Source organism: Pteronotus mesoamericanus, unplaced genomic scaffold, assembly GCF_021234165.1.
Source record: "Pteronotus mesoamericanus isolate MK-2021 breed Mesoamerican mustached bat unplaced genomic scaffold, CSHL_Meso_final contig_32, whole genome shotgun sequence".
Classification (NCBI taxonomy): domain Eukaryota; kingdom Metazoa; phylum Chordata; class Mammalia; order Chiroptera; family Mormoopidae; genus Pteronotus; species Pteronotus mesoamericanus.
In genome coordinates this window covers 13,016,269-13,039,737 of record NW_026555134.1, presented here as the reverse complement: position 1 = coordinate 13,039,737, position 23,469 = coordinate 13,016,269, and the positions used below count along the sequence as shown (strand labels likewise).

The 23,469-nt window shown below is 35.4% G+C and overlaps 1 protein-coding gene across 6 annotated transcripts in view; it reads left to right on the top strand.

Annotated features, from left to right (window-relative positions):
- Nucleotides 1-23,469, top strand: part of FSTL5 (follistatin like 5) — a 553,085-nt gene that overhangs the window by 397,118 nt on the left and 132,498 nt on the right. For all 6 annotated transcript variants that reach the window (XM_054576111.1, XM_054576108.1, XM_054576110.1 and 3 more), the window contains exon 8: nucleotides 13,610-13,730. In XM_054576111.1, coding sequence (XP_054432086.1) covers nucleotides 13,610-13,730 — 121 coding nt within the window. The remainder of the gene's footprint in view (nucleotides 1-13,609; nucleotides 13,731-23,469) is intronic.

Here is a 23,469-nt window from a genome sequence, read left to right as displayed (position 1 = left end):
CAAAACTTGATGACCTAAATAAATTAGTTGGATTTGAAGTGTTGTAAATTTAACAAAAGGAACAATAAGGCTTCTCTAAGAGGCACAGGTTTGATGGGGAAAGTATTATGCACATGTACATATGTAATATCATCCAACTGAAGGTAAGAGAGTAAGTAGGAAGAAAAATAAACATTTGAAGATAATAAATAATAAGCATCTTATGAATACTGGAAATATCTATTGTTCTCCTTATGCATGCATTGAATTTGAGAGTTGAAAATCATTTAAAGTTAAGAGTGGAATAAGAATCAGCTGGCTTTCTTCAATGCCAATTATATATTTTCCTTTGTGATCAGTTAAAAGGAAATTATCCCTTCCCATAAAGCATCTGAAAAGACACCTATGCTGTCTTTGCCTGACATTAACAGTGGCTGGCAAAGAAGGAGTACCAATGAACATTTTCTGAAAAAAATAAATTTTACTAGAGAAGGTTTTTAATGGTCTTCACTTTTAAAATTCTTATTTTTTTTTCTCTCAGAAACAGCATAGATATAAAAAAAGTCATTGTTTTAGGACATAATATATGTTTTAGCTGTGGTGCACGTAATTAGCAGAACAATACTCACAATTCTCTCCTGACCTAAAAGCAGTTGCGCCAGCATTGGTAGCATCCTCTAGCTGCATACAAAAGAAAAATTCATAAAATTTTTCATATGAACTAAATCTCTTGACTTGTCATCAAGTCACAGACTCATTCCCCAAGTTTTCAGAATGATTTGGAACAGAGGACTATTGAGCATTGTGTATCTCTTCATCTTTATTGTCTAATGGACAGACCATCAAACATGTTGTATTACTTTATAACAACCTGTGGGTCAGTGCACACTTAGTGAAACAGGCAGAATGTCAAATTTATTAAAGTATTCTCTTTTTTTATAAAAATTTTCAAATGATTTTGAAAACATTTTATTGAACCCTTGCAACATCTCTTAATAAGGAAAATCAGATCACGGATTGATTATTATATGTTTAACTCTTATTTTTTAATTAACTATATCATTTGGTGGACTCAACATTCATAGATTTTTATATTTAAGCTTTTGACTCTTCCCAAGTAACCCTAAAAGTTTTTGGAATACAATATTCTCTATTTTGGTTGTAATGCAATTTAGATTCACAATCTCTTGTTGCTGGCAGGAAGAAAATTGCTCTCTAGATATTGAGAAAATCATGTGACCACCTTAAATAAGAATCTCAATGTGGCTTCTTTGGTTCTCAGTTCAGTTTTCCTATGTGGTAACTCCAGTGAAGAGCTATGGACATTGTTTCTTAAGAAAACAAAACAAAACAAATGGTTGTTTTATCCACTTGTCTACTGATGGACACCTGGGCTGCTTCTATATCTTGGCGACTGTAAATAGCAGTGCAATGAATATAGGGATGCTTACGTTCTTTCAAATTAGAGTTTTGGGTTTCTTCAGAAATATACCCAGAAGTGGGATAGCTGGGTCAAAAGGCAGATCCATGTTCAATGGTTTGAGGTATCTCCATACTGCTTTCCACAGTGGCTGCATCAACCTACATTCCCACCAACAGTGCAAAAGGGTTCCCCTTTCTCCACATCCTCGCCAGCACTTGTTGATTTATTTATGATAACCATTCTGACAGCTGTGAGGTGATATTTCATTGTGGTTTTAATTTGCATTTCTCTGATGATTAGAGATGTTGAGCATCTTTCAATATGTCTACTGTACCTCTTTATGTCCTCTTTGGAGAACTGTCTATTCAGGTCCTCAGCCCATTTTTTAATTGGGTTGTTTGTTTTTTGGTGTTGAGTTTTATAAGTTCTTTATAAATTTGGGATATTGGTTCCTGAATGATGTCCTTGCTTTCTTCAGGGTCCCACAGTTCTAAGTGAAGACTGATGATTCATGGAAGTAAGGTGGGTTAGATTTTTGCACAATATTATTTGCTGATTTAATCCATAAATTTTAAAATATCAATGAATATTAAACTCAACTAAATATTAGATTGAACCCAAGAAGATAATGAAAAGGTAATTGTCAAAATTACATTGAAAATCAGAAACAAGTGCTACTGGAAATAAATGATCAGAAATTTGTGTTATTTAAATTCAAATACCAAGGGAAGAATTAGTTTTAGTACTTCAATATATAGTGGCATCAGACTGATTTTTTAAAGTATACTCGTTATATATAGAATTAATCATAGAATTAATACATAGAATTAATCAATTGATTCACAGATTGATTTTTGCAATAAGGCTATAGATGACTGAGAGATTAAAATTCTCTTAGCCAGGCAAAGCATACTTTATGCTGGAGAATTGACAGTGTAACTTGACTTCTCTGACTTTTATTAACCTCTTTGATAGGTCATTCACTCCTCTAAATTACACATTATTTTTTCCGGTATGTTAATACTTCTACTCTCATTATACCTGTTATCAAAAACTGGGGAACTTCCCATTGTTTAAAAAGATTATTATGTACTTTTCTCTGACAGCCTGACATTCCTTTTTATCTTTTGTCTTCAGCAGTATGAATACATTTCTAGAATGATTTTTAATTTGTTACTTTTTGAAAATTCTTCACCATACATTTGCAAATATTTTTCTCTACATTCTTCCATTTTTTTTTCCTTCTAGGATTCTAATTGCATTAAAATATGTCTAAAATGACTGATTTTGGCCTACATATCTTGGATTTGGGGTTTTGTTTTTACAAATTTCAACTTTGTATTTCCATTTAAATAATATTTATTGATCTATATGCGAAGTCACTGAGTCTATCCTTGCATGTGCCAAGTTTACTGATGCTAAAGGCATTCTTCATCTTTGTTACTATGTGTGTGTTTAAATTTATTTCTAGCATGTCCTTTGATACTTTCTTATTATTTCTTTTTCTCTGTTGAAATACCCTGTCTATTCATGAATGTCTCCAAGTTTTTCACTAGAGCCTGGGACATATTAATTATAGTTATTTTAAATTTCCTGTATGACATTTCCAACAATAGATTTATATTTGGGATTAGTTCTATTGATTGTTTTGTCTCTCAACAGCAGATCATTATTTCTTTCCATTTTGTGTGTCACATAATTTTTAGTTGAAGTCTACATATTCGGTGTAGGGTAGTGGAGAATGAGGTAAACAATATTTATGCCTGGAAATAGGAATGCCTCTTTTTCTGCTAAGCCTTTATTGAGGAGTTGTGCCACTTTGGTTAGTCGCTGTGATTACATTCAATGCACCACCAACTCCAAATTCCTCTAGTGACACCTTGTGGTTAGAGGTGCAGGTAGATTCTTGATTATGTTTGGTGCACCCTCAGTTTTAGCCTTTCCCTGTGAGCCTGTTCCTCAGAGAGCCTGTCTCTCCTTGCTCTTGTCTTCTACTACTGGCAGTGGGCTGTTGCTTGTTTCCTGGTCCCTGTTAGCCAGGGTGGCGAGGAGCAAGAAAGCATTCCATGTTGTTCTCATGCAGCCTCAGCCTTAGGTGGTTCATGTGTCTCGGTTTTTAGAGCTGAGTTTTCTCAGTGATCCTGCCTTCCCTCAGTGGTAAAGGACCTTTAATTTTGTGGAACTATGAGGATTTCTTGCCTCCTTTTCCCAAACCCCATGAATTTTCATCACACAAAGTGACAGAATTTGCTACCTTTTTTAAGCAGTGTAAGAATTTATTCCACTGGGGAGAAGATTCCAGGTAAAATTGGTTTTTTTTGTTTGTTTTTTCCCTCAGCAACAGCCATCACACAATAAGGGAGCTACACTAGGAGGGATGCTTCCTCTGATCTCTGCTGCTCCCAGTCTTTCTCATGAGCAAATAGGGAAGTGAGGTCCGTGGAGAAGAGGCCTCATGTGTTTGTGCTCTCGTGACTCTACACTCTCACAACTGTACATATTCAGCTTTTACCAATTCATTAAAAAGTTCATTGATTTTATTTTGTACTTGTTTGTTTGTACTTGCAGCCTAGTTGGTTTACATTGCGCCAATATTATGGAGTGCTTGCCTAGGCTCTTGGCCTGTTTTTGGAGGCCTATTCCACCTTTCCTCAGATTTTACACTAATCAGTTGCCCTTTGAAGCCAGCACTCTGTTGGGTAGATCAGTGTGATTTTGCAGATTGCACACCTTCTTCTTGTCTGGACAGTATGACACTGTCTAATAATCTATCCTAAAATGGGGCCAGAATTCTTTCACATACAGTAATTCACTGATTATGTAAGTTATCAGGTTTCCTGGTAACTGCATATTATGCTACTAATATTTTTGATGAAACCATGCTCCAGCTGCGGTGGCTCAATGGATTGAGCCATGGCCTGGGAACCAAAGTGTCCCTGGTTCGATTTCTGGTCAGAGCACATGCCTGGGTTGCAGGCCAGGTTACCAGTTGGGGGCAGGTAAGAGGCAAGCACACATTGGTGTTTCTCTCCCTCTCTTTTTCCCTCCCTTCCCCTCTCTCTAGCAACAAATAAAATCTTATTTTTTTTAATGAAACCAAAATAAAGATTAATTCTGTTTGAAAATATACCAAAATATAATTCAATATTTAAATGGTGGGCTTTTTTTTTCTTTTTAAAAAGTGCAATTCTAGCATTTACAGTAATAAGAAAGTGACTTGGGACTTCCTACATAGACTCAGGAGCTATGTACTTTGACATACATGATTTAAGAGCTAGTATGATTTTTAATTAGTTTCTTTATTTTAATATTACACATCCCAAGGGTATATGTAAGTACAATTTAGAATAAAATAATGCACTAATAACTATAGACTTAGTAACTATTTAAAAACGATAGCATTAACAAAAAATTTGAAGCCTCTTGTAGGCTCCTCTTTATTATATCCTCCTCCTTCTTTAGATATAATCCTACCATGAGTTATATAGTTACCAATTTTTGCTGTTTTTTATCATAAATTTATATAGCATGCATATACCTAAAACCTACAGTTCATTTTTTAACTTTATATAAATTGAATCATATGATATATACATATATACATATCTGTATGTATGTAAATAAAATATACTTGGCATTGTGTTTGCGGATTCATCCTTGTTGATGCCAGTATCTATAAAGTATGGACTTTCAGAAGACGGATGCTAGAGCCAGATCAGCTAGTATTGAATGTTGGATCATTAACTTAATAACCTTTATGCATAAGTTAATTAACCTTTCTCACTTCTGTTTCTTTGTTTGTAAAACATGGTATTGTCAAAATACAAAGAATTAATATAGTCAAGGATGAGTCAATGTGATATGGATCTTGAAAATTTTGAAGCACGTACACTTTGAAGGTGCTATATTTAAGAAATAGTTACATATCATAAATAACAATTAGACAAAAATTGGATATTTATTACAATAAGAAATCACAGAAAGTTGTAAATATATTTTAAATATTATGCAAATATAAGACAACACACACACACACATGCACACACGCTTACCGCAGGGCTACTTTGAGACTCTTTGAGAAAGAGCTTGTACAAATGAGGAGCCCTTCAACTTACACTTTATCAGCTTCATGACAAATCTGAGTCTATGGATATGTAGAATACTTTAATACTAGTTCTATAAGAGAATTACAAAAAACTACATAGGGAAACTATGAGGAACTTACTGCAAACTCTATCAGCTGGAAAAAAGACATAGAAACTGTCAACAAGAGACGAGAAAATGAAGAATACAATTTCTGAATTGAAGAACACAGTAGAACGAATCAAAAGCAGGCTAGATGAAGCTGAGGATTGAATCAGTGAGCTGCAAGGTAAGGTAGAAAAAAGATCCCAGAAAGAGCAAGAAAATGAAAAAAGACTCAAAAAGAATGAAGAGGCATTGAGGGAAATGCAGGGCAATCTGAAACGTAATAATATCTGTATAGTAGGGATCCCTACTATATAGGAGAAGAGGAGCAAGGGATAGAAAACCTGTTTGAAAAAGTGATGATGGAAAATTTCCCTAATTTGAGGAGAGAAAGTCACACAAGTCCAGGAAGTACAGAAGGTCCCTTTCAAGAGGAGTCCAATGAGGCCCACTCCAAGACACATATTCATTAAAATGGCAAATATCAAAGACAAAGAGAGAATCCTAAAGGCAGCAAGGGAGAAACAGGTAGTAACATATAAGAGGGCCCCGATATAACTAGCAGGTGACTTCTCAACAGAAACACTACAAGCCAGAAGGGAAAGGCAAGAAATATTCCAATTCATGAGAAGTAAAGGCCAGCAACCAAGACTGCTCTACCCAGCAAGGCTTTCGGTTAAAATGGAAGACGAAATAAAGAGTTTCCCAGACAAAAGAAGGCTAAAAGAATACACCTCCACCAAACCAGCATCGCAAAATATGCTAAAGGGACTGCTTTAAGAAGATAAAGAAAAACAGTTTATGAATACACAGTTCCTTTCACAGTCACCAATACTTGATATTAGCAATATTTTTAATACTTATTAATCTGATTGTAACAATAATGTGTTATTTTATTTGTTACTTTTTATTATTTGTTGAAACAAAACCTGTTTTTGTATATTTCTTGCTTATTTTTATTATTTTTAAAAAGCTATAAATGACTTTTTGGTATTCTTTGTCTCATTTGTGATTAAATGTTTCAGAATTTTTTCCCTAAAAAAAAAAAAACCAAAAAAAACTATTAACCCTTTTTCAGATGTGTTACAAATAGTTTCCTATTCTATTACTTGTCCTTTAACTTTTTTTATATGGATATTACTGTATAGTCTTAAATGTTTAATACAGTCATATTGTCAATATTTTACTTTATAGCTTCTGGGTTAGAAGATTTTACTTTAGGGTAAGAAAAATATTATTTTGTATTTTCTCCTAAAACTCCTTATATTTTACATATTGATTTTTAACTCACCTGATTATTTTTTGTATAATATGTGAAATAGGGCTCTATATTCATTTTATGTCAAGCAAATGTGGTCCATGCACCTTATTTTTTGAATAAGCCTTATTTTCTCCATTGATCTGAAATATCAATTTAATCATATATTACATTGTTAGACAGATATATATGTTTGTCTGTAGAATGCTCATTTTATTTCATTGATCTACTTGATTATTTCTGTGCTGGTGTCATGTTGTTTTAATTGCTGAGACTTTATAATGGATTTAAATTTTTAATATTTTATAATGGATTTTGACATTTAAAAAATAAAAAAATAAAATGAATCTGCATTTAAAAAAAAAAGAAGGAAAGAACGCCTACTTTTTGCAACAACATGGATGGAACTGGAGAATATTATGCCAAGTGAAATAAGCCATTTGGTGAAAGACTTATACTATATGATCTCTCCTGTAAGTGGAATCTCTTCAATGAAATAAACTAACAAACAAAATAAACCATTGGCATTGAAACATGGAGCAGACTGAAAGTGACCAGAGGAGATGAGGAAGGAGGACAATGGTGGACAGAAGGGGAAGAGACTAGACAAAGAACATGTAGGAATGACCCATGGACATGGACAACAGAGTGGGAAATGACTGTGGGAGTGGGGGGTGGGGGTGGGATGGGTGGAAGAGGGCAAAGGGGAAAAAACTGAGACAACTGTAATAGAATAAACATGATTTTTAAAAAAAGTGTTTTTTGATTTTATGTTTGTTACTCAGTCTTATATTAATGAAAACTTTTTGCATGATTATTTCCTTAGTGAAATAAAATGTGATTAATCTGATTATTTACATATGCCAATAAATGTTATTTTTCATATAGCTTTATAATTTTGGTTTTTACCTACCAAAGAATACAGTTGCCTGAGTTTTGGTTTGCTTATCAATTTATAATAATAATTTTAGTTCATATTACTTTACTTTTCTATTATGACTTTTTAAATATATAAAATGGCTTACTTTAGGAAAAAATGGTTTTAAAAATAGTATACTTACCAAATTGAATTTATATTATTTAAATTTATATTTCACTATTATTTTTAATGGATGACTAAATATCAAGTAAATAGGCTAGTTGAGAAACTTCCATAGGTTTTAGAAAATTACATAAATCATGAGATAACAGTACTTGTATCAACTTTAATATGTAGATGTTGACTTAAATTACTTTTATTGCTACTTTATGAAAATATATTTTTACATATAAAAAGCTAGGAAAAAGATTTCATAATAAAAAATATTACCAATTAAAAGCATACTAGCATATTCAAAACTAGAAAGGAAATCAGTGTCAGTGCCTATCAAAACAATGTATACTACATGGAAAACCTCATTTAAAGTATACTTATACTGGTACCATAGAATTTAGAACTACATGCCCTGGCTCTTGTGGCTCTGGCCTGGGTCAAAGGGTCACTGCTTTAATTCCCAGTCAGGGGCATGCGAAAACAACTGCACATTGATGTTTCTCTCCCTGTCTTTCTCCCTCCCTTCCCCTCTGAGTAAAAAAAATAAATGAATGAAATATTAAAAAAAAGAATTTAGAACTACAAAGAGAATCATAGTATGAAATAAGAAAGTAAATATAAATTTAAAATTTACCATTTCTAATGGAAAAGGTTTTTATCTTTCATATTGGGACAAATGCTTGTTGATATTATAGGCCTGAATTCAGCTATGTTTTAGTATAATCATAATTGAAGGTCACTGCCTTGTATGTTCTGATCGATCAGTGTTCAACGTGTATGAATGGTTGTTAAATGTTTTGATTATTATTCTTATATAATGGATTACAATCAATAGTAGCCATAACATTTTCAAAACTTAGAAATGTGCTGCAGATTTTTCCCCCGCACTTCCTCCTTAAACTGCCTTGAAGAGAATATAAGCAATCAACTCAACAAAATAAATGGTTTTAAGTTTTTCTATCGACTTTCCAGACATCAGTGCCTTGAGGCAACTTTTTAATGGTGTAGCTCATAAAGATTTAATTGGGAAAGAAATATTTATGGAGTGTCTATTGGCAGCAAGATTATAAAGGTGTAATGGGAGTTCAGAGTAAGTGTAAGATTTTGTCCTGAATTCCAGAGTGTCTGTTCTAATGTAGCATAAACAACAAAAAATATATTCTCACAGTTCTAAGGCTGAGAAGTCCAAGATCAAGATGCCAGCACACTAATGTTCTGGTGAGAGTCCTCTTCCTGGTTCATAGATGGTGCTTCTCTCTGTGCCCTCAGATGGTGAAAGGGCAAGAGATCCCCATGGGGTCTCAATTAAAAAAAAAAAACTAATCTCATTTAGGAAAGCTCCACCCTCACGACCTAATCACCTCCCAAAGGCCCCATTTCCTAATACCATCACATTGGGCATTAGGATTTCAACTAATGATATGGGGAAGGGACACATTCAGACCATAGCAGTTGGTGACTTCAAAATTAACATAAGTATATTTCAGTTTTCTTATATATAAAATGGGACTAATAGTGGTGCATTTTGAAAAGGTTGTTTAAAGGATGAACTCTGGTAATTTATTTAAATTATTTACCATAGTGCTGGTATATTTAAGTGCTCAATAAATATTTATTGGGTTTTATTTTAAGTAGCGAAAAGATCCATGCTTTATTCAAAGTGGTGAGAGAATATTAGTCTTGCTTATTCAGAAAAGCTCTCTGAAAAGGTGATTATAAAGTTGTATATTGAGAGAAATTAAGGCTGGAAGATACTGCTTTTATTTATAATAAAGAGGAAAAAGAATTAATAAAGATACACAGATTAGAAGAGGTCACACATGTATGAGCATTTAGAGAAATTCTAAGTTAAAGGGATGTCATGTTGCAGAATAACACAGATAGCTGTAAGATACTTTAAATAAATATTCTCAAGGTTATATTGTAGGATAATTTTCCCATCATTGGGTGAAGAAATCTATATTGCAGTAAATAGGAAAGGACCATGCTTGTAGGTGGCTATATAGAGCAACACATTTATTTCAGATTTTCTGGAGATTTAAAAAGGATTTTCTGAAAATCTACTTTAAAAGACCTACTTACAGTTTGGCATATATGAATATGAACATAATTACAAATATAAGATATACTTTGGGTTTGTACAATTATTTCCAATTATTCTCGTCCAGTGAAGGGATTCAGCTCTGTTCTGACCATGGTTTTATCTGCTTGTGAGGAGTCTTTCTTGCATGAGCATGCCCTATGTGCTTGTCTACCTTATGCATGCTGGATAACTTACTTTGTATTTTAGGTAATCAGTAATTATTTTGGGCTCATAATGTTTCTCAAAATATTTTTAACTCGAATCTTTTGGAATTAATTTCTACAGGAGTTTGGCTTTCCAGCATTATACCCTACCACACGTGAACTCTGCCTTGGTGTTAACCTGAGGCATGGCTCAGGTCTTTCTGCTTGGTTATTTCCATTCTCTAGCTCGGCCCCCATTAGCAGTGTTTTTAATGGTAGCCTGCGGCAATGCAGGGAGATTTACCACACCTTTGTATTACACGGCAACTTCCTTGCTGCAGTCCGAGCTCCAAATCCTCTCCTGTTGTGCAGGCCCTGAAGTCTTCCCTCTAACTCCAAGAAGGTTTCCCCTGGGAGCTGTAGAAATGTGGTATGATTAATCTTACATAAAGTGATTTTGAGGAATTTTATTTTGATAGTTATTAAGTAAATATTATTCTTCATAAAATAATAAGATAGCCACAACATACGGTATATTTCTCCTTCCCTCCTGTCCTTTCTCCTTTTTACTCTAACTCTTGGGCTCCCTGTTCTCCTCCCCACCTTTACTTTCCCCTCCTTCTCCCTTCTCTCCTTTTTCTTGTTCTTATTCTCTAACTGTTTATCTTCTTGCTCTAATTCCATATTTTATTCTTATTCTTCTTTCCTCACCCTTTTTGTTCTTTCTTCTCTGTCTCTCTCTTGATTGAGAGAACATTTTCATTATTTTCAGGCACAGATTTAATAGACCCATAGTAATTTTCTTGATTGCAATCAATCTGTAGAGAAAATCAGTTAGAGGAGAGCTATTTTTAACAGAAATGCACTTGGTATGAATATGTTTAAGTTAGAAACATATAAGGTATACTTATGTGAATATTGGTAAGTCACTGGATACTATCATATATTGAATATACAAAGATAAAAAAAATCACAAATGAGGTGAAAAAGTTTTCTTGACCAAATGATGCTGACATAATTAATTACAGTTTAGAAAAAAAGATGAATGCTCATTTCATAAATATATATCTATATATTTAAAGGAAATTTTAAGATTAGCTATAACTTTTACAAACATAAGGAAATAAGAAGGCAGTGCTGGGAAATATTTATATTATATCAATGAAAAAGGGATTTCTAATTATAAAGTTGGTATAAGAATAAAAACTGTCCAAAATAAAAATATTCCACTCAAAGTTAAAAGAGGAGAAATACATTTAAAATTTGGGAATCTACAAGAAAAATAGTAAGCTAAAAATTTAAAAGTTGGAAAAGAAAATAAATAATTCTTAGAGGGTAAATCTTAGTCGTTACAAAAATACTTTGAATAATACTTCTAATGAAAGATATTGAAAATTCTCTAATTAGATCTTAAGAAGAATGCTTGCAACAGCAGCCTCATAGTCATCTTTATTCTCTGCTACTAAGAACAGGAAGAGATACAGTTGTTAAATTAATATTTTAAAATGCTCTTCTTTTTAGATCCTAGGAGATTGATCCAGCTTTCCTCCTCTTCCACATGTACTCTCCCTATATTTCTAGCCTGTTTTCTCCAGGCCCTCCAGGATATTTGACCTCCTTTGTCTTGGACATTTTGTCTTGACTTTTTTCTTTGTCCCTTTTACTGTTTTTATTTCTAGTTCAGTCCCTGACTGAGAAGGAGGCATCATGGTGTAGGGGATTAGGGCACAGACTCTGGAGTAAGCCTACCTGGTATCTCATAGTGGTATTTATTTGCTTTTCCCTAGTGACTAATGATGCTGAACATCTTCTTATGTCCTAATATTGCCCATTATAAATCTTTTTGGAGAGAGATCTATTCAAATCCTTTAGCCATTGTTTTAATTGGATTATTTGTGATTTTATTGTTCAATTGCATGGTTCATTATATATTCTGGATACAAGAACAACATGAGACAAATGATTTGCAGATATTTTTCCCATTCTGTGGATGATTTTTTTTTTTCACTTTTTTGATTGTGTCCTTTGGGGAGCAAAAGTTTCTAATTTTGATGAAGTATAATGTATCTATTTTTCTTTAGTTTGCTGTATGTGGTCACTGAAATCTTTGCTCAGTTGTTGTAGCGGTGAGTGAATGATCAGACAGAGATTTAATGAAATATCTTCCATCAGTGAGTCTTCCCCATTTAGCTGAGATGCTCTGTTTCTGTTTATTATCATGCAATGAAGGCTCCTACAAGCTCTTACAAATCTGCCTTAGTCTTCACTAAAATCAGTCAGTGATGAGGGATTAAGGATTCTCTCCCTAATCCAAAAATGTAAACAAAATACATCTTTCCTGGTCACACATACAACACTGCACTTTTGTATGGCCCTCTAGATTCCCAGGAAAATACAGAATCTTTTCAAAGCTCCCAATGGTCATCTCATTCCTTTCAAATTTTTTGTTGTTGTGCCTATTGTTATCCACAACTAGTAAGCATCTCCATCATATAAAGCTGTAATGTTAAACAACTTTTTTTTTGTTTTTTTTCTTTTTTTCCCCAGTAAAGTTCTTAGGAGTAAATCTGTTTACAAAGATGAGACCTTGGAGGAGTTCCAACCTCCTTACCCCTCAGGTGTCTGCTAGATGTTGAGTTACAGAGCTGGTAGGTTAAGGCTTCCAAAGCAGCTGTGGAGAAATAATTGATGTACCTACATGATAGTCAGATTTACATGTACTGTGAAGTGATTGCTACAGTTGGTGGTACGTGGATTGGTGTGAGCTTTTCCTTATTTCCAAAGTTCTGAAAAAGTTGATTTTGACAATTTTGCCTGTATATTCATTGTGTTTATAGAAGAGAAGATTTTCTGATCTTTACTGTTCCAAAGGTGCTTCTTGGATGTGATTTTGAAAAATAAGTATGAGATTATTTTTCTTTCTTTTCTTCAAAGGAGTTTTGCAATTATCCCCATAGCTTTGAAATGTTATGGTAATTTTTTCCTAATGTACTGATCGTTTCTGGGTTAAAAAAAATCCTGCTCTAGCAATATGGCTATAAATTTAAAGAAATCACACTGCTTTAATAATTTTTTCTGGGTAAATATATAACTAAAGATTATAAAATTTGAACAATTACAAGTGTAAAGAATGTAATTAAGAGCTATTGTTTTAGCTACAAATAAGAAAAAAGTCATGGTATAGCTGTATTTAATTGAACATGTAAACTGAAATGGAAAAACAATGTGGAATATGTTAGTTTACACATAAACTCATGTATTTCAAATAAATACTAAAAACTATGTTATGAATGAAATTACATTTTTTAAACAAAACATGTCTTATGAAAATGATAATTACCAATCTTGCAACTTTATAGGATTAATAATTATTATTTCGATAATTTAAAACGACATTTTACTCCATACCTTTGCTCCTGAATACACTCTTTAAAAAAAAAAAATTGTTAAAAACATTAAAATACAAACAGCTCATTTTTTTTATTTTACTTTTTTTCTATAGGACTTTGGAGATGATGGGTCCTTGTATATTACAAAAGTTACTACAACTCACATGGGCAATTACACATGCTATGCAGATGGCTATGAACATATCTATCAAACGCACATCTTTCAAGTGAATGGTAAGAATTGTGGTGTTGCTATAGTTACTTTTTGCTTCGCTAGATATTCAAAGAATATTATAGTTGACTGGCAAGGTAAGACTTTATGTATTTTTTTTTAGTCTTGGGACTTGTTAATGCAAAATCTTTTTCAATTAAAAAAGTTTGAGTTGAATAAATACTATAAAGCTGTACCACTTTTCTCATCATGAATCATTGCCAAGTAACTCGTTCTAATTAAAAAGATAAAGCATACGAAATTGAAGTTACTTTTTAAGTTAAAACTATCAACAAAGAGGTAATCATATCAATTTTAGAAACTGAAAAAAAGAAATTTAAAAATTTTAATCACGGGGAAAAGGAAGGGAAGGGGAAAGTCAAGGAACATATAGCAAGGACTCATGGACAAAACCAAAGGGGAAGAGCTGAGGGAAGGAAGGTGGGAGGGGGCAAGGGAAAGTGGTGGGGGGTAGGCAGAGACAAATGTATTTGAAAAAATAAAATAAAATTTAAAAAAATATTTGGAAAAAAATTTTAATCAGATCATCTATTTAGTTGATCTTATTAATGGTATAAAAAACTGTTATTTATCTACAGCAAATTTTATATTTTGATGTCTGTGAACACTGGACAAGTAAGCTGATAATCATTCTTATAATCAGAGCTTTGTTTTACTTCTGATTTAACTCAAATTTTAGTTATTTAGTTGAATTGATGATATCCAATTGCATGTTTGATTAATATACACTGATTCATTTTCATACTAATATATATGTTAATTTACTCTGGGATTTACAAAAAGTAGGCAGAAACTTTCTTGGCTCTCTGTAGGAACAGCAGGGTGGCTAATGTGGTTGGTACGAATAAAAGGAAAGTGACAGTTATGAGTTTGACGAGGTGGCCTGGGGTCAGATCTCTTGGAGCCTTGTGGCTCTCAATATTTTGATTCCCATTTTAAGTGATGGGAAGCTATCAGACTGTTAAGTGTATGAAGTGGCACATTAAAATGACTGGAATACCTGAGATCTGTTTAAAAAAAAAAACTATTTTAATAGTCTAGGGAAGAAATAATGGTGGCTTAAAATATAGTTTAATGGTGAAGACGTAAAGGAGTGATCAGATTTGGAATATATTTTGAAAGGAGATGTGATAATATCATAGAAGAATGGCATGTGAGTATGAGAGAAAGAAGATTGAAGAAATTAACCCAAGGAATTTGAAGGATGTAGGGGAGAGAAATAAAGTTTCCTCTTTCTTCTACCCTCAAGGTTTTTCTGGTCTAATAATCAAGTAGACATGAGTCAGATTAGCAAGAATAAAACAACGAAATTTAATCATAGATATGTATGGGAACCTCACAAGTATGAGAGAACCAGACACCATGCATTGAAGAGAGATTCAAAGATAGAAAGGGAACATGTGTGCATAACATATCCTGAGCTACAGATAATGGAAGAGGGCTTCAAAAGTCATTCAAGGTCATCAAGGAGAACAGGCCTTTAGTAAATAGAAGTTTGCCCTGCCCTGTAGGTAGGCCAAAAGAAGTTATCTCTGATAATTGTTTAAAGGTAAGGCCTCTAATTTAAATTCTTCTAGGTAATTAAGAGAGTAGTGCAGATGTCTCTCCTGAACCTGTGGCTAAAGTTGCCTTAAGCACAAAACAATCTGCATACCGCAGAGGCACATTTTTTTTTTTTTAAGATTTTATTTATTTATTTTTAGAGAGGCGAAGAAAGGGAGAAAGAGAGGAGAGAAACATCAATGTGTGGTTGCCTCGTTTGTGCCCCCTACTGGAGACCTGGCCCGCAACCCAACTGGCGACCCTTTGGTTCTCAGGCTGGCACTCAATCCATTGAGCCACACCAGCCAGGGCTGCAGTGGCACATCTTGGGGTGACTTATTCTGGACCCTACGGAAGCATTTAGCTATGTGGTCATGACATTAACTGCAATTGAGGAGAAACACTTTTGGAGATTGAGTAAGATTAATATTTTGTTTTGTTTTTAGCAATTTAACTTCAGTACTGTTATCCAGATGGAAGTCAGCTATGCAAGTTAGTATATAAGTCTGGAGATCAGAAGAGAGTGACAGGCCAAAGCTGTATATTTAGATAATATCAAAGTGCATAGACTTTATTTAAAGCCATAAATCTGAGCTTGAAGAGGTAACCTTAGGAATAAGTAAAGATGGGTATGAAGTTTGAACCTTGGAACTGAAGTTAATAAGTGGATAAAAGAAGACTTAAAATGACCATCCTGTGATGGGAAATTGTGTCCTGGAAATCAATTAAGAAAATGTTGGGGAAAAGGTTGAAGAGATTTGGGAGTTCATGGTTTGATTATTATTGGCACTCAACAGAACAGATCTATGCTTAGTTTGGGTGTAAACCCAGTGGGCAAACAGACAAAGCTTAAGGCTTGGTAATTGGTTTCCTCAACCCAGTTACCATGTATGTGGAGAGAATGTTTCCCTACACATCAACAAACAACTCTTGGACACTTGCAGGGCGTCCAAGAGTTCCACTCAATTATGACACTATCTACTGGGAAATAAAATCAGATTCTGCAGGTAAGGGTTTAGTCCTACATGACTACTGACCTCTCTACACACACACATAAGTCAGATACCAGCTGCAAACCCAGAGTGTTTTCTGTGCTTCCGACCAACCCAGTATAGAGCTCAATGTTCCCCTCCAACTCAGAATTCCATTAGCAAGTCAGGTTGTTGTCTGACAAACTGGCTATAAATCAGAGGTTTCCACAGACCTTTCATTGGGATCAATTAATTTACTAGAGTGGCTCACAGAGCTCAGAGAAATATGTTACTAGATTATCAGCTTATTACAAAGGATATTAAAGAATACTAGAGGATATGGCTCAATAGCCAGATGAAGAGATACAGAGGTTGACATCCCAAACAATGAAACTTCTGCTCTCCAAGAACTTGGGACTTGGCAAGGTGGCACATGGGAGCATTCTGGGTCCTTACTGTAGAAGCTCTCCAAAAACAGGATCATGGAGCTATTCTCCTGCGTGCTTATAGAGGTTTCTTTACCCAGTCATTAGCCATAGAAAACTGAACTCATTCTCCAATCCCTCTTCCCTCCCTAAAGGGGGGAAGATTGAAAGTTTCAAACCTCTGATCACATCTGTTGGTTTTCCTGGCACCAGCCACCGCCTTAGGGTGGAGTCTCAAGTGAACTCATTAACGTAACAAAAGACATCTTTCTTACTTTTTTAAATCATAAATCTGTTTATTTAAATAACTAGGACTAAGAGACATAAGTTGTTAACAAATGAGAGTAAACAAAAGACATAAAAAGAACCTCAAGGGAAGACATATATTATGTATGAGAGAAGTCGGAGATTATATGTATATCATATATATATATAGTATATATATCACATATATATCAACAGATTAATAGCAAACTCTTTATACCATTATAAAACATAAATCTTAGTATTTTAGGATAAATTTTATTTTGTTTGCTTGATTTTTTTCAATTTTTAAATTCTTTTATTTATTTATTTTTTTTGTTCAAATACATTTGTCTCCACATTCCCACCACCAATTTCCCCTGCCTCCTTCCCCCACCTCCCTCCCTCAAGCCTTCCCCACTTTGGCTTTGTCCATGGCTCCTTTATACATGTTCCTTGACTTGACCCTTCCCTTCCCTTTCCCTGCCCCCCCTCTCTCCTTCCCTCTTGACTCTGTTGGTTTCTTTTTTCTTTCAATGTTGCTGGTTATATTTTCCTTGCTTGTTTGTTTTGTTGGTTAGGTTCCACTTATAGGTGAGATCATATGGTATTTGTCTTTTTTCCCCTGGTTTATCTCACTTAGTATAATGCTCTCTAGTTCCATCCATTCTGTCATGAAGGGTAGTTCTTTTTTTCTTTCTGTGGCATAGTATTCCATTGTGTAAATGTACCATAGTTTTTTGATCCATTCTTCTACTGATGGGCACTTAGGTTGCTTCCAACACTTGGCTATTGTAAATTGTGCTGCTATGAACATTGGGGTGCATAGGTTCTTTTGAATTGGTGTTTTGGGATTCTTAGGGTATAATCCCAGCAGTGGAATTGCTGGGTCAAAAGGCAGTTCCATTTTGGGAGTTCTAAAGGTAGGAGGATTGGAAGTTTCAAACCTTTGATCACATCTGTTGGTTTTCCTGGGAACCAGCCACCGCCTTAGGGTAGGGCCTAAAGTGAACTCATTAACATAACAAAAGACACCTTTATTACTCTTAATGCTTAGGAAATTACTGGGTTTTGGGAGGTCTGTGCCAGAAGTGGGGTTGAAGAGAAAATAAATATTTTTTATTATAAGTCACAATATCATAACTAGGAAATCAACTTTCAAGAAAACCAGTGAAGAAAGCAGGTAAGATGGGAAGGAGTTGATGCTTCTTGTTCCCATTGGTCTCAGATGTTTGAAGCTTGACTTTCAAATACAGCATTTGTACCTGAGGATACAAAATCTTGGTGTTACAGTAGGTAGTTGATTAGTTATTAACAAAAGAAGGGAGCAATGGAATCAGACCTTAAGCCTGATTAAGTGGGAAGGTCAGCTTTACAGACAGATCAGGGGCATAGCAACATCTTCCGCCAAAGGAATATCCATCTTCAATCAGGCAGGAAAGAGTGATTTTCTAATCTCCCCGGGGAACAACTGGCTCATTCACTCAGGTTACTGGCGCAAGGGATAAACAATGAAGGGGAAATTCCTTTGCTGAGTGCATGCACAGCAGAAGCTAGATGACGAAGCAGAACTTTGAGGCATACACAGTGGGAGTCAAAACAGTGGTCATAAATGGGAAGAGTCTAGCCTGGGAAAATCTGGGAAAAGGATTATTTAGAATAAGGGCTCTAAACCCCATAAATTCCAGGAAAGAGATTGGATAGCAGGAGAGCCCAGCACAGACCCTGGAAAACCGAAGGAATAGGTTGGATAGTTTGAAAGACATCCTTCCTGTTTCTGAAACCAAGAAAATATATGGAGGATTAGCAAGGAACAGCTGCTGCTGGAGCCTGCCTATTCTCTACGTCTCTGAGAGTATTATTTCTTTTTACCCCAATAAATCTGGCCACTACGCTTAAACTTCTCTCTCACGTGTGCCCAACCATGTGGGAGTTCTTGCTAGTTTGTAGAGCAATGCATGGCTCATGTGCTACCTGCATCAGAATCACATGAAAAAAGAAAATCATAAATGTAGAACTCTGGCTTCACCAGCGCTTTTTAGGAAATTTCATTTGAAATCTGCATTTTGACGAGTTTCCATGTAATGATGCTGCCTAATGTAGCATGAGAGCCATTGTAAATGGCTGCTCTTCAGGAGTTTCTGGTCCTCATTCATGTCTAATGCAGGCTTCTTGCATACCTCACTCATTAACCATGCTTCATCTGGGAAGCTCAGGAAGAAAACTATGAGCCAGACTTCAGGCTTTCATGTTGCAAAATGTGCCCTGAGCAGCATTGGGGAAATGCAGTTTCCCTATTTCATCTTCTCCTATGTGAACTGTTTACTTTTTGATTTCAGATTTTTCTTTTCTTTTTTTAAAGACTGCACATTGTTTTAAAAAATTTATTCCAGGAGAGGGGAGGAAGGGAGAGAGAAAGAGAGGGAGAGAAACATCAATGTGAGAGAGAAATATCAATTTTTGCCATTTGCACATGCCCTGACTGGGGACCAAACCCACCACCCAAGCATACACTCTGACCAGGAATCGAACTTGCAACCTTTTGGTTTGTGGAGTGACATCCATCCAACTGAGCTATACCAGCCAGGGCTCAGGTTTTTTCTGAAAAGGAATATGGGAATAAAGAAATGTCAAGATGTCAGAGCTCCATCTCCCCCACTATCAATCTTAACATTATGAATTAATTAACAGAGATTCAATACAGTGATCCCCCATTATCTGCAGGGAATAGACCCCCTGTGTATGCTTGAAAGGACGTGTAGTTCCAAACCCTATATATACTGTTTTTTTCTGTATGTATAATCCTATAATAAATTTTAATTCACAAATTAGGCACAGTAACAGATTAACAGCAATGACTCATAATAAAATAGAACACATAACTATATGCTGTAATACAAGGTATGTGAATATGGTCACTTGTTTCAGGGCACCCCTTGCTGAACTCTTGGTATAAGCTCAGTGTTCCCATTAATCAGAACTTGCTTTCTATTCATGTCTTCTACCCACAAATGTAATGTCTTAACTAAACACTTACCATGTACTGTGGCTATAACATTTGCAGTTAGAGGTTGACAGCAAAACGAGCAGGAATTTCTTTTGTCTTCTTCACAATTTCACAGACGGAAGATATACTCTTACCGTTGATCTTAGCAACCTCAGGATAGAATTCTTTTCTTTCCTTATTAAATTGAGAAATGTCACCTTTTCACGTCATGGAAGCACTTCCTGGCTTCTCTTTGGCCTATCCAAATTGCCAGCGTCACTACTCTTGAGCTTTAAGGCCATGAATAAGTAAAATAAGGATCACTCAAACACAGACACTTTGATACCCTGACGGGTGATCTGATAACAAAGTTGACTACTAAGTGACTGATGGCCTTGGAGCATATACAGTGTGGAGACACTGGCCAGAGATGATTTATACTCAGAGCAGGTATAGTGGGACTGCTAGAGATTTCATTATGCTACTCAGTGCTATGTGCCATTTAAAATGTATGAGTTGTTTATTTCTAGAACTTTTTTTTTTTTAGTATTTTTGGTCCACAGATGATGTCAGGTAACTGAAACTGCAGGGGAAAACCACACACACACACACACACACACACACACACACACACACACACACACACACACACACACACCTTGGTTGTGATTGCCTAGGCTGGGTGACAATGCTTTCACTTTCGTAGGAACAAAGATCCTTGAACCTGGGAGTAAAACCAGACTCTTCTATTACTTCCTATTGCATGTAATCTGCTTCAAAAGCCTTGATAGAAGTGTTTTCATGAGGGATGGGGTCTGGAATTATAATTGCTGAACATTAGTTGAAAGTGAAAGAGAGAGAACTCCGCCTAAGCTTGAGAGTGATGTGAGGTCAAGGGAGGGAGTTTTATAAATTAGAGATGTGATCATTTTTTATGCTGAGGTAAATAATTTAGTAAATGTTCTCAGACTAAAGGGGCCCATTTGTATGCGTTCATCAAAGTCCATCAAGACAGGAACAGGAGCTTGCAGCAAATAAAGTAAGGGTTTATTTTTAGGAAGTGGCCCATGTCAAGGGGTACAGGGCAGCTGCTGCTCAGAGGCCTGGCTCCCTATAGCATCCAGGAAGAGGGATTCTATAGGTGAACAACCATTGATCATGGTGACTAAGGGGGTTAGAGTCATGGTCATGGCCTCTGTTGATGGGTGGAGGCTAAAAGAGGAGGTTGTTGTTTAGTGCCCCTGGTCCTGACTGCCATCAGCCACGGTGTTGCTTTGTCTGGTTTCCCTGATCCCTGGCTTCCTTGGTCTGGAGCTAAAGCACAGCTGAGGCCCAGTTCTTCCCTCTGGCTTGGCCGAAACTATCTTTGGAGTCAAGAGACCCAAGGCTTTGTTCCTAAATTTATTTGATGCTGATCAGAATCTTATTTCCACAAAGGCTTAAAGATTAAGGGAGTGGACATGCAGGAAATAAGGAGGGAGGTGAGTCAGGGTGCTGGATGAGGCCAGCTTGTGTCAGAAAGAAAGGAAGGAGAAAAGGTCATACTAAAGAAATCAAGTGTTCATGTGGATATATAAAGAGAAAATGCAGTCATTTAAGAGAAAAGGAGATTTTCTCAGTAGCCAAGTCCTTAAAAAGTGGATATAATATAGTTATTCCCAAGAAGGGGTTGGTGTTCAATAAAATGAATATTTAATCTGTTGAAACAGTGAGCAAGACAGACTGGGAACAGGTAGTCAGGATGGGAGCATGCAGAAGTCCTCTTTACGTTGCTGGGATTTTTTTCCGTGCATTGAGGAGTACCCTCTATTGAAAATGAGGAGTTTGTGAGAACATTAGTGGTCTGAGGAGGGGAAGAGATGTGAAATAATTATCCTGCAGGCCAGGAGAGCGATGAGAAAAGCAGTATGTAGTTATACTGGGTAGATCTTTGGTAGTTCTGCAGGAGATATATATTCATATATTTTCATTCAGTTGTGGCTGGCTGTGAATTTGCGGTCATAGAAAGAAGTGATTTGGACTTAACCAGCACTTTATTTTGTCAGGTGAGTAAGTGGGAGAGAGACATGCAAAAGAAAGTTAAGCAAGTTATAAGAGAATGATTATAATAAGGGGCCATAGAATAAGTGATAGGGTAAGGAAAGAAGCAAGACCGTGAGAAATGTGAAATGAAGTGAAAAATCTATTGTAGTTTCCAAACTGGTCAGATAATAATAGAATGGTGTACAAGAGAGAAAGAAATGCAATACCTTCACTTGCAGCATTTTCTTAAGGCATCTGACAATGTCTGTTTATAAGAAATACTTTTAATTAGATTAAAAATATATGGACCGTGAAGCTTTGATAAATGTTTAGGCAGCTCAGCAGTTCTAAATCTAACTTGCCAGTTATGACTTTAGCTGAAATGGAGAAATGAAGTATAAAATAACACTAATTCATCAAATTCAATCATAATTAATCAAAAACTTTTTCTATGTGTTTTTATCAATGAAGGGAGACAATAAGTCCATTTCAAGAATCATCATGAATATTTAAACCTCAGTGAAGAGGCTAAAAAGCTGTTGAAAAATATTATGTGTGTATCAATGAAAGGTTGTCTTTAGCTGCCATAACAGTGACCCAAAATAACAGGGCCTTAAAGAAGATACTGTTTTTCGTTTTCCTTATGACTGGAAGTGACCCAGTGAGGTGATTCAGGATGGCCACTCCCGAATGCCATCGTATGCCATGCTTCCTTGATTGCCGTTTGCCCATGATCTCCATTCTCAGTGTCATCCCTTGTTTTCCAAATGGTGGTGAAAATTTCAATCATATTCATATTTCCACAAGAATAAAGGAAGAGAGAGGCAGGAAAGAGTAGCGCGGGACACCTGACAGAGTGTTTTTTAAAAGAACTCTAGTGGAAGCACCAACAATAACTGCTGATGCCCTCTGAAAATGTAGAGATTATCAAAGTACATTTCTTTGACAATTAAGGGTTCAATTAATTACACAGACAAGGAGGAAGAGGGGAATAAATTCTGTAGGTAACTAGCTATCTTTGCCACAAAAGTATCTGGTGTGTCAAAATATTGTGTGAAATAGTAACAGAACAAAATTCAACCGAGTAAATTTGGAGACCTCATTGGCTTTATGAAGTGGTTCATAAATAAGGAAGTATCTCATCTGGCAACTAGAGGGAGCTCCAAGGATTTGTACAAAATGGTAGATTTTTTGTCAGAAGAAGGGTGGGGCAAGGGAGAGATTAAGAAAAGAAAGGATTATTTTAGGGCCAGGACATTTTTTCTTTGGAAGAAAATAGGAAGGGTTTTTATTATACAGATTGCCTCTTCTTTCTTGGGGGGAGGGGGATCATGGGGGCCCACCTGACATATTACCTTACTGGTGCATGACCAAAATACTTGTTTGATTAGGATTACATTTCTGAGAAAGGTTGAAAATGCAATTAAATCAGGTATTAAATCTAAGTTCGGGATCATGAGCTTTTAGCATAAGTGGCACCGTTTTAGGCCCGTGGTTTTCTTTTAACGTGACACTTTCTAATAAAATATTTTAAAATGGTAGCATTAGCTAT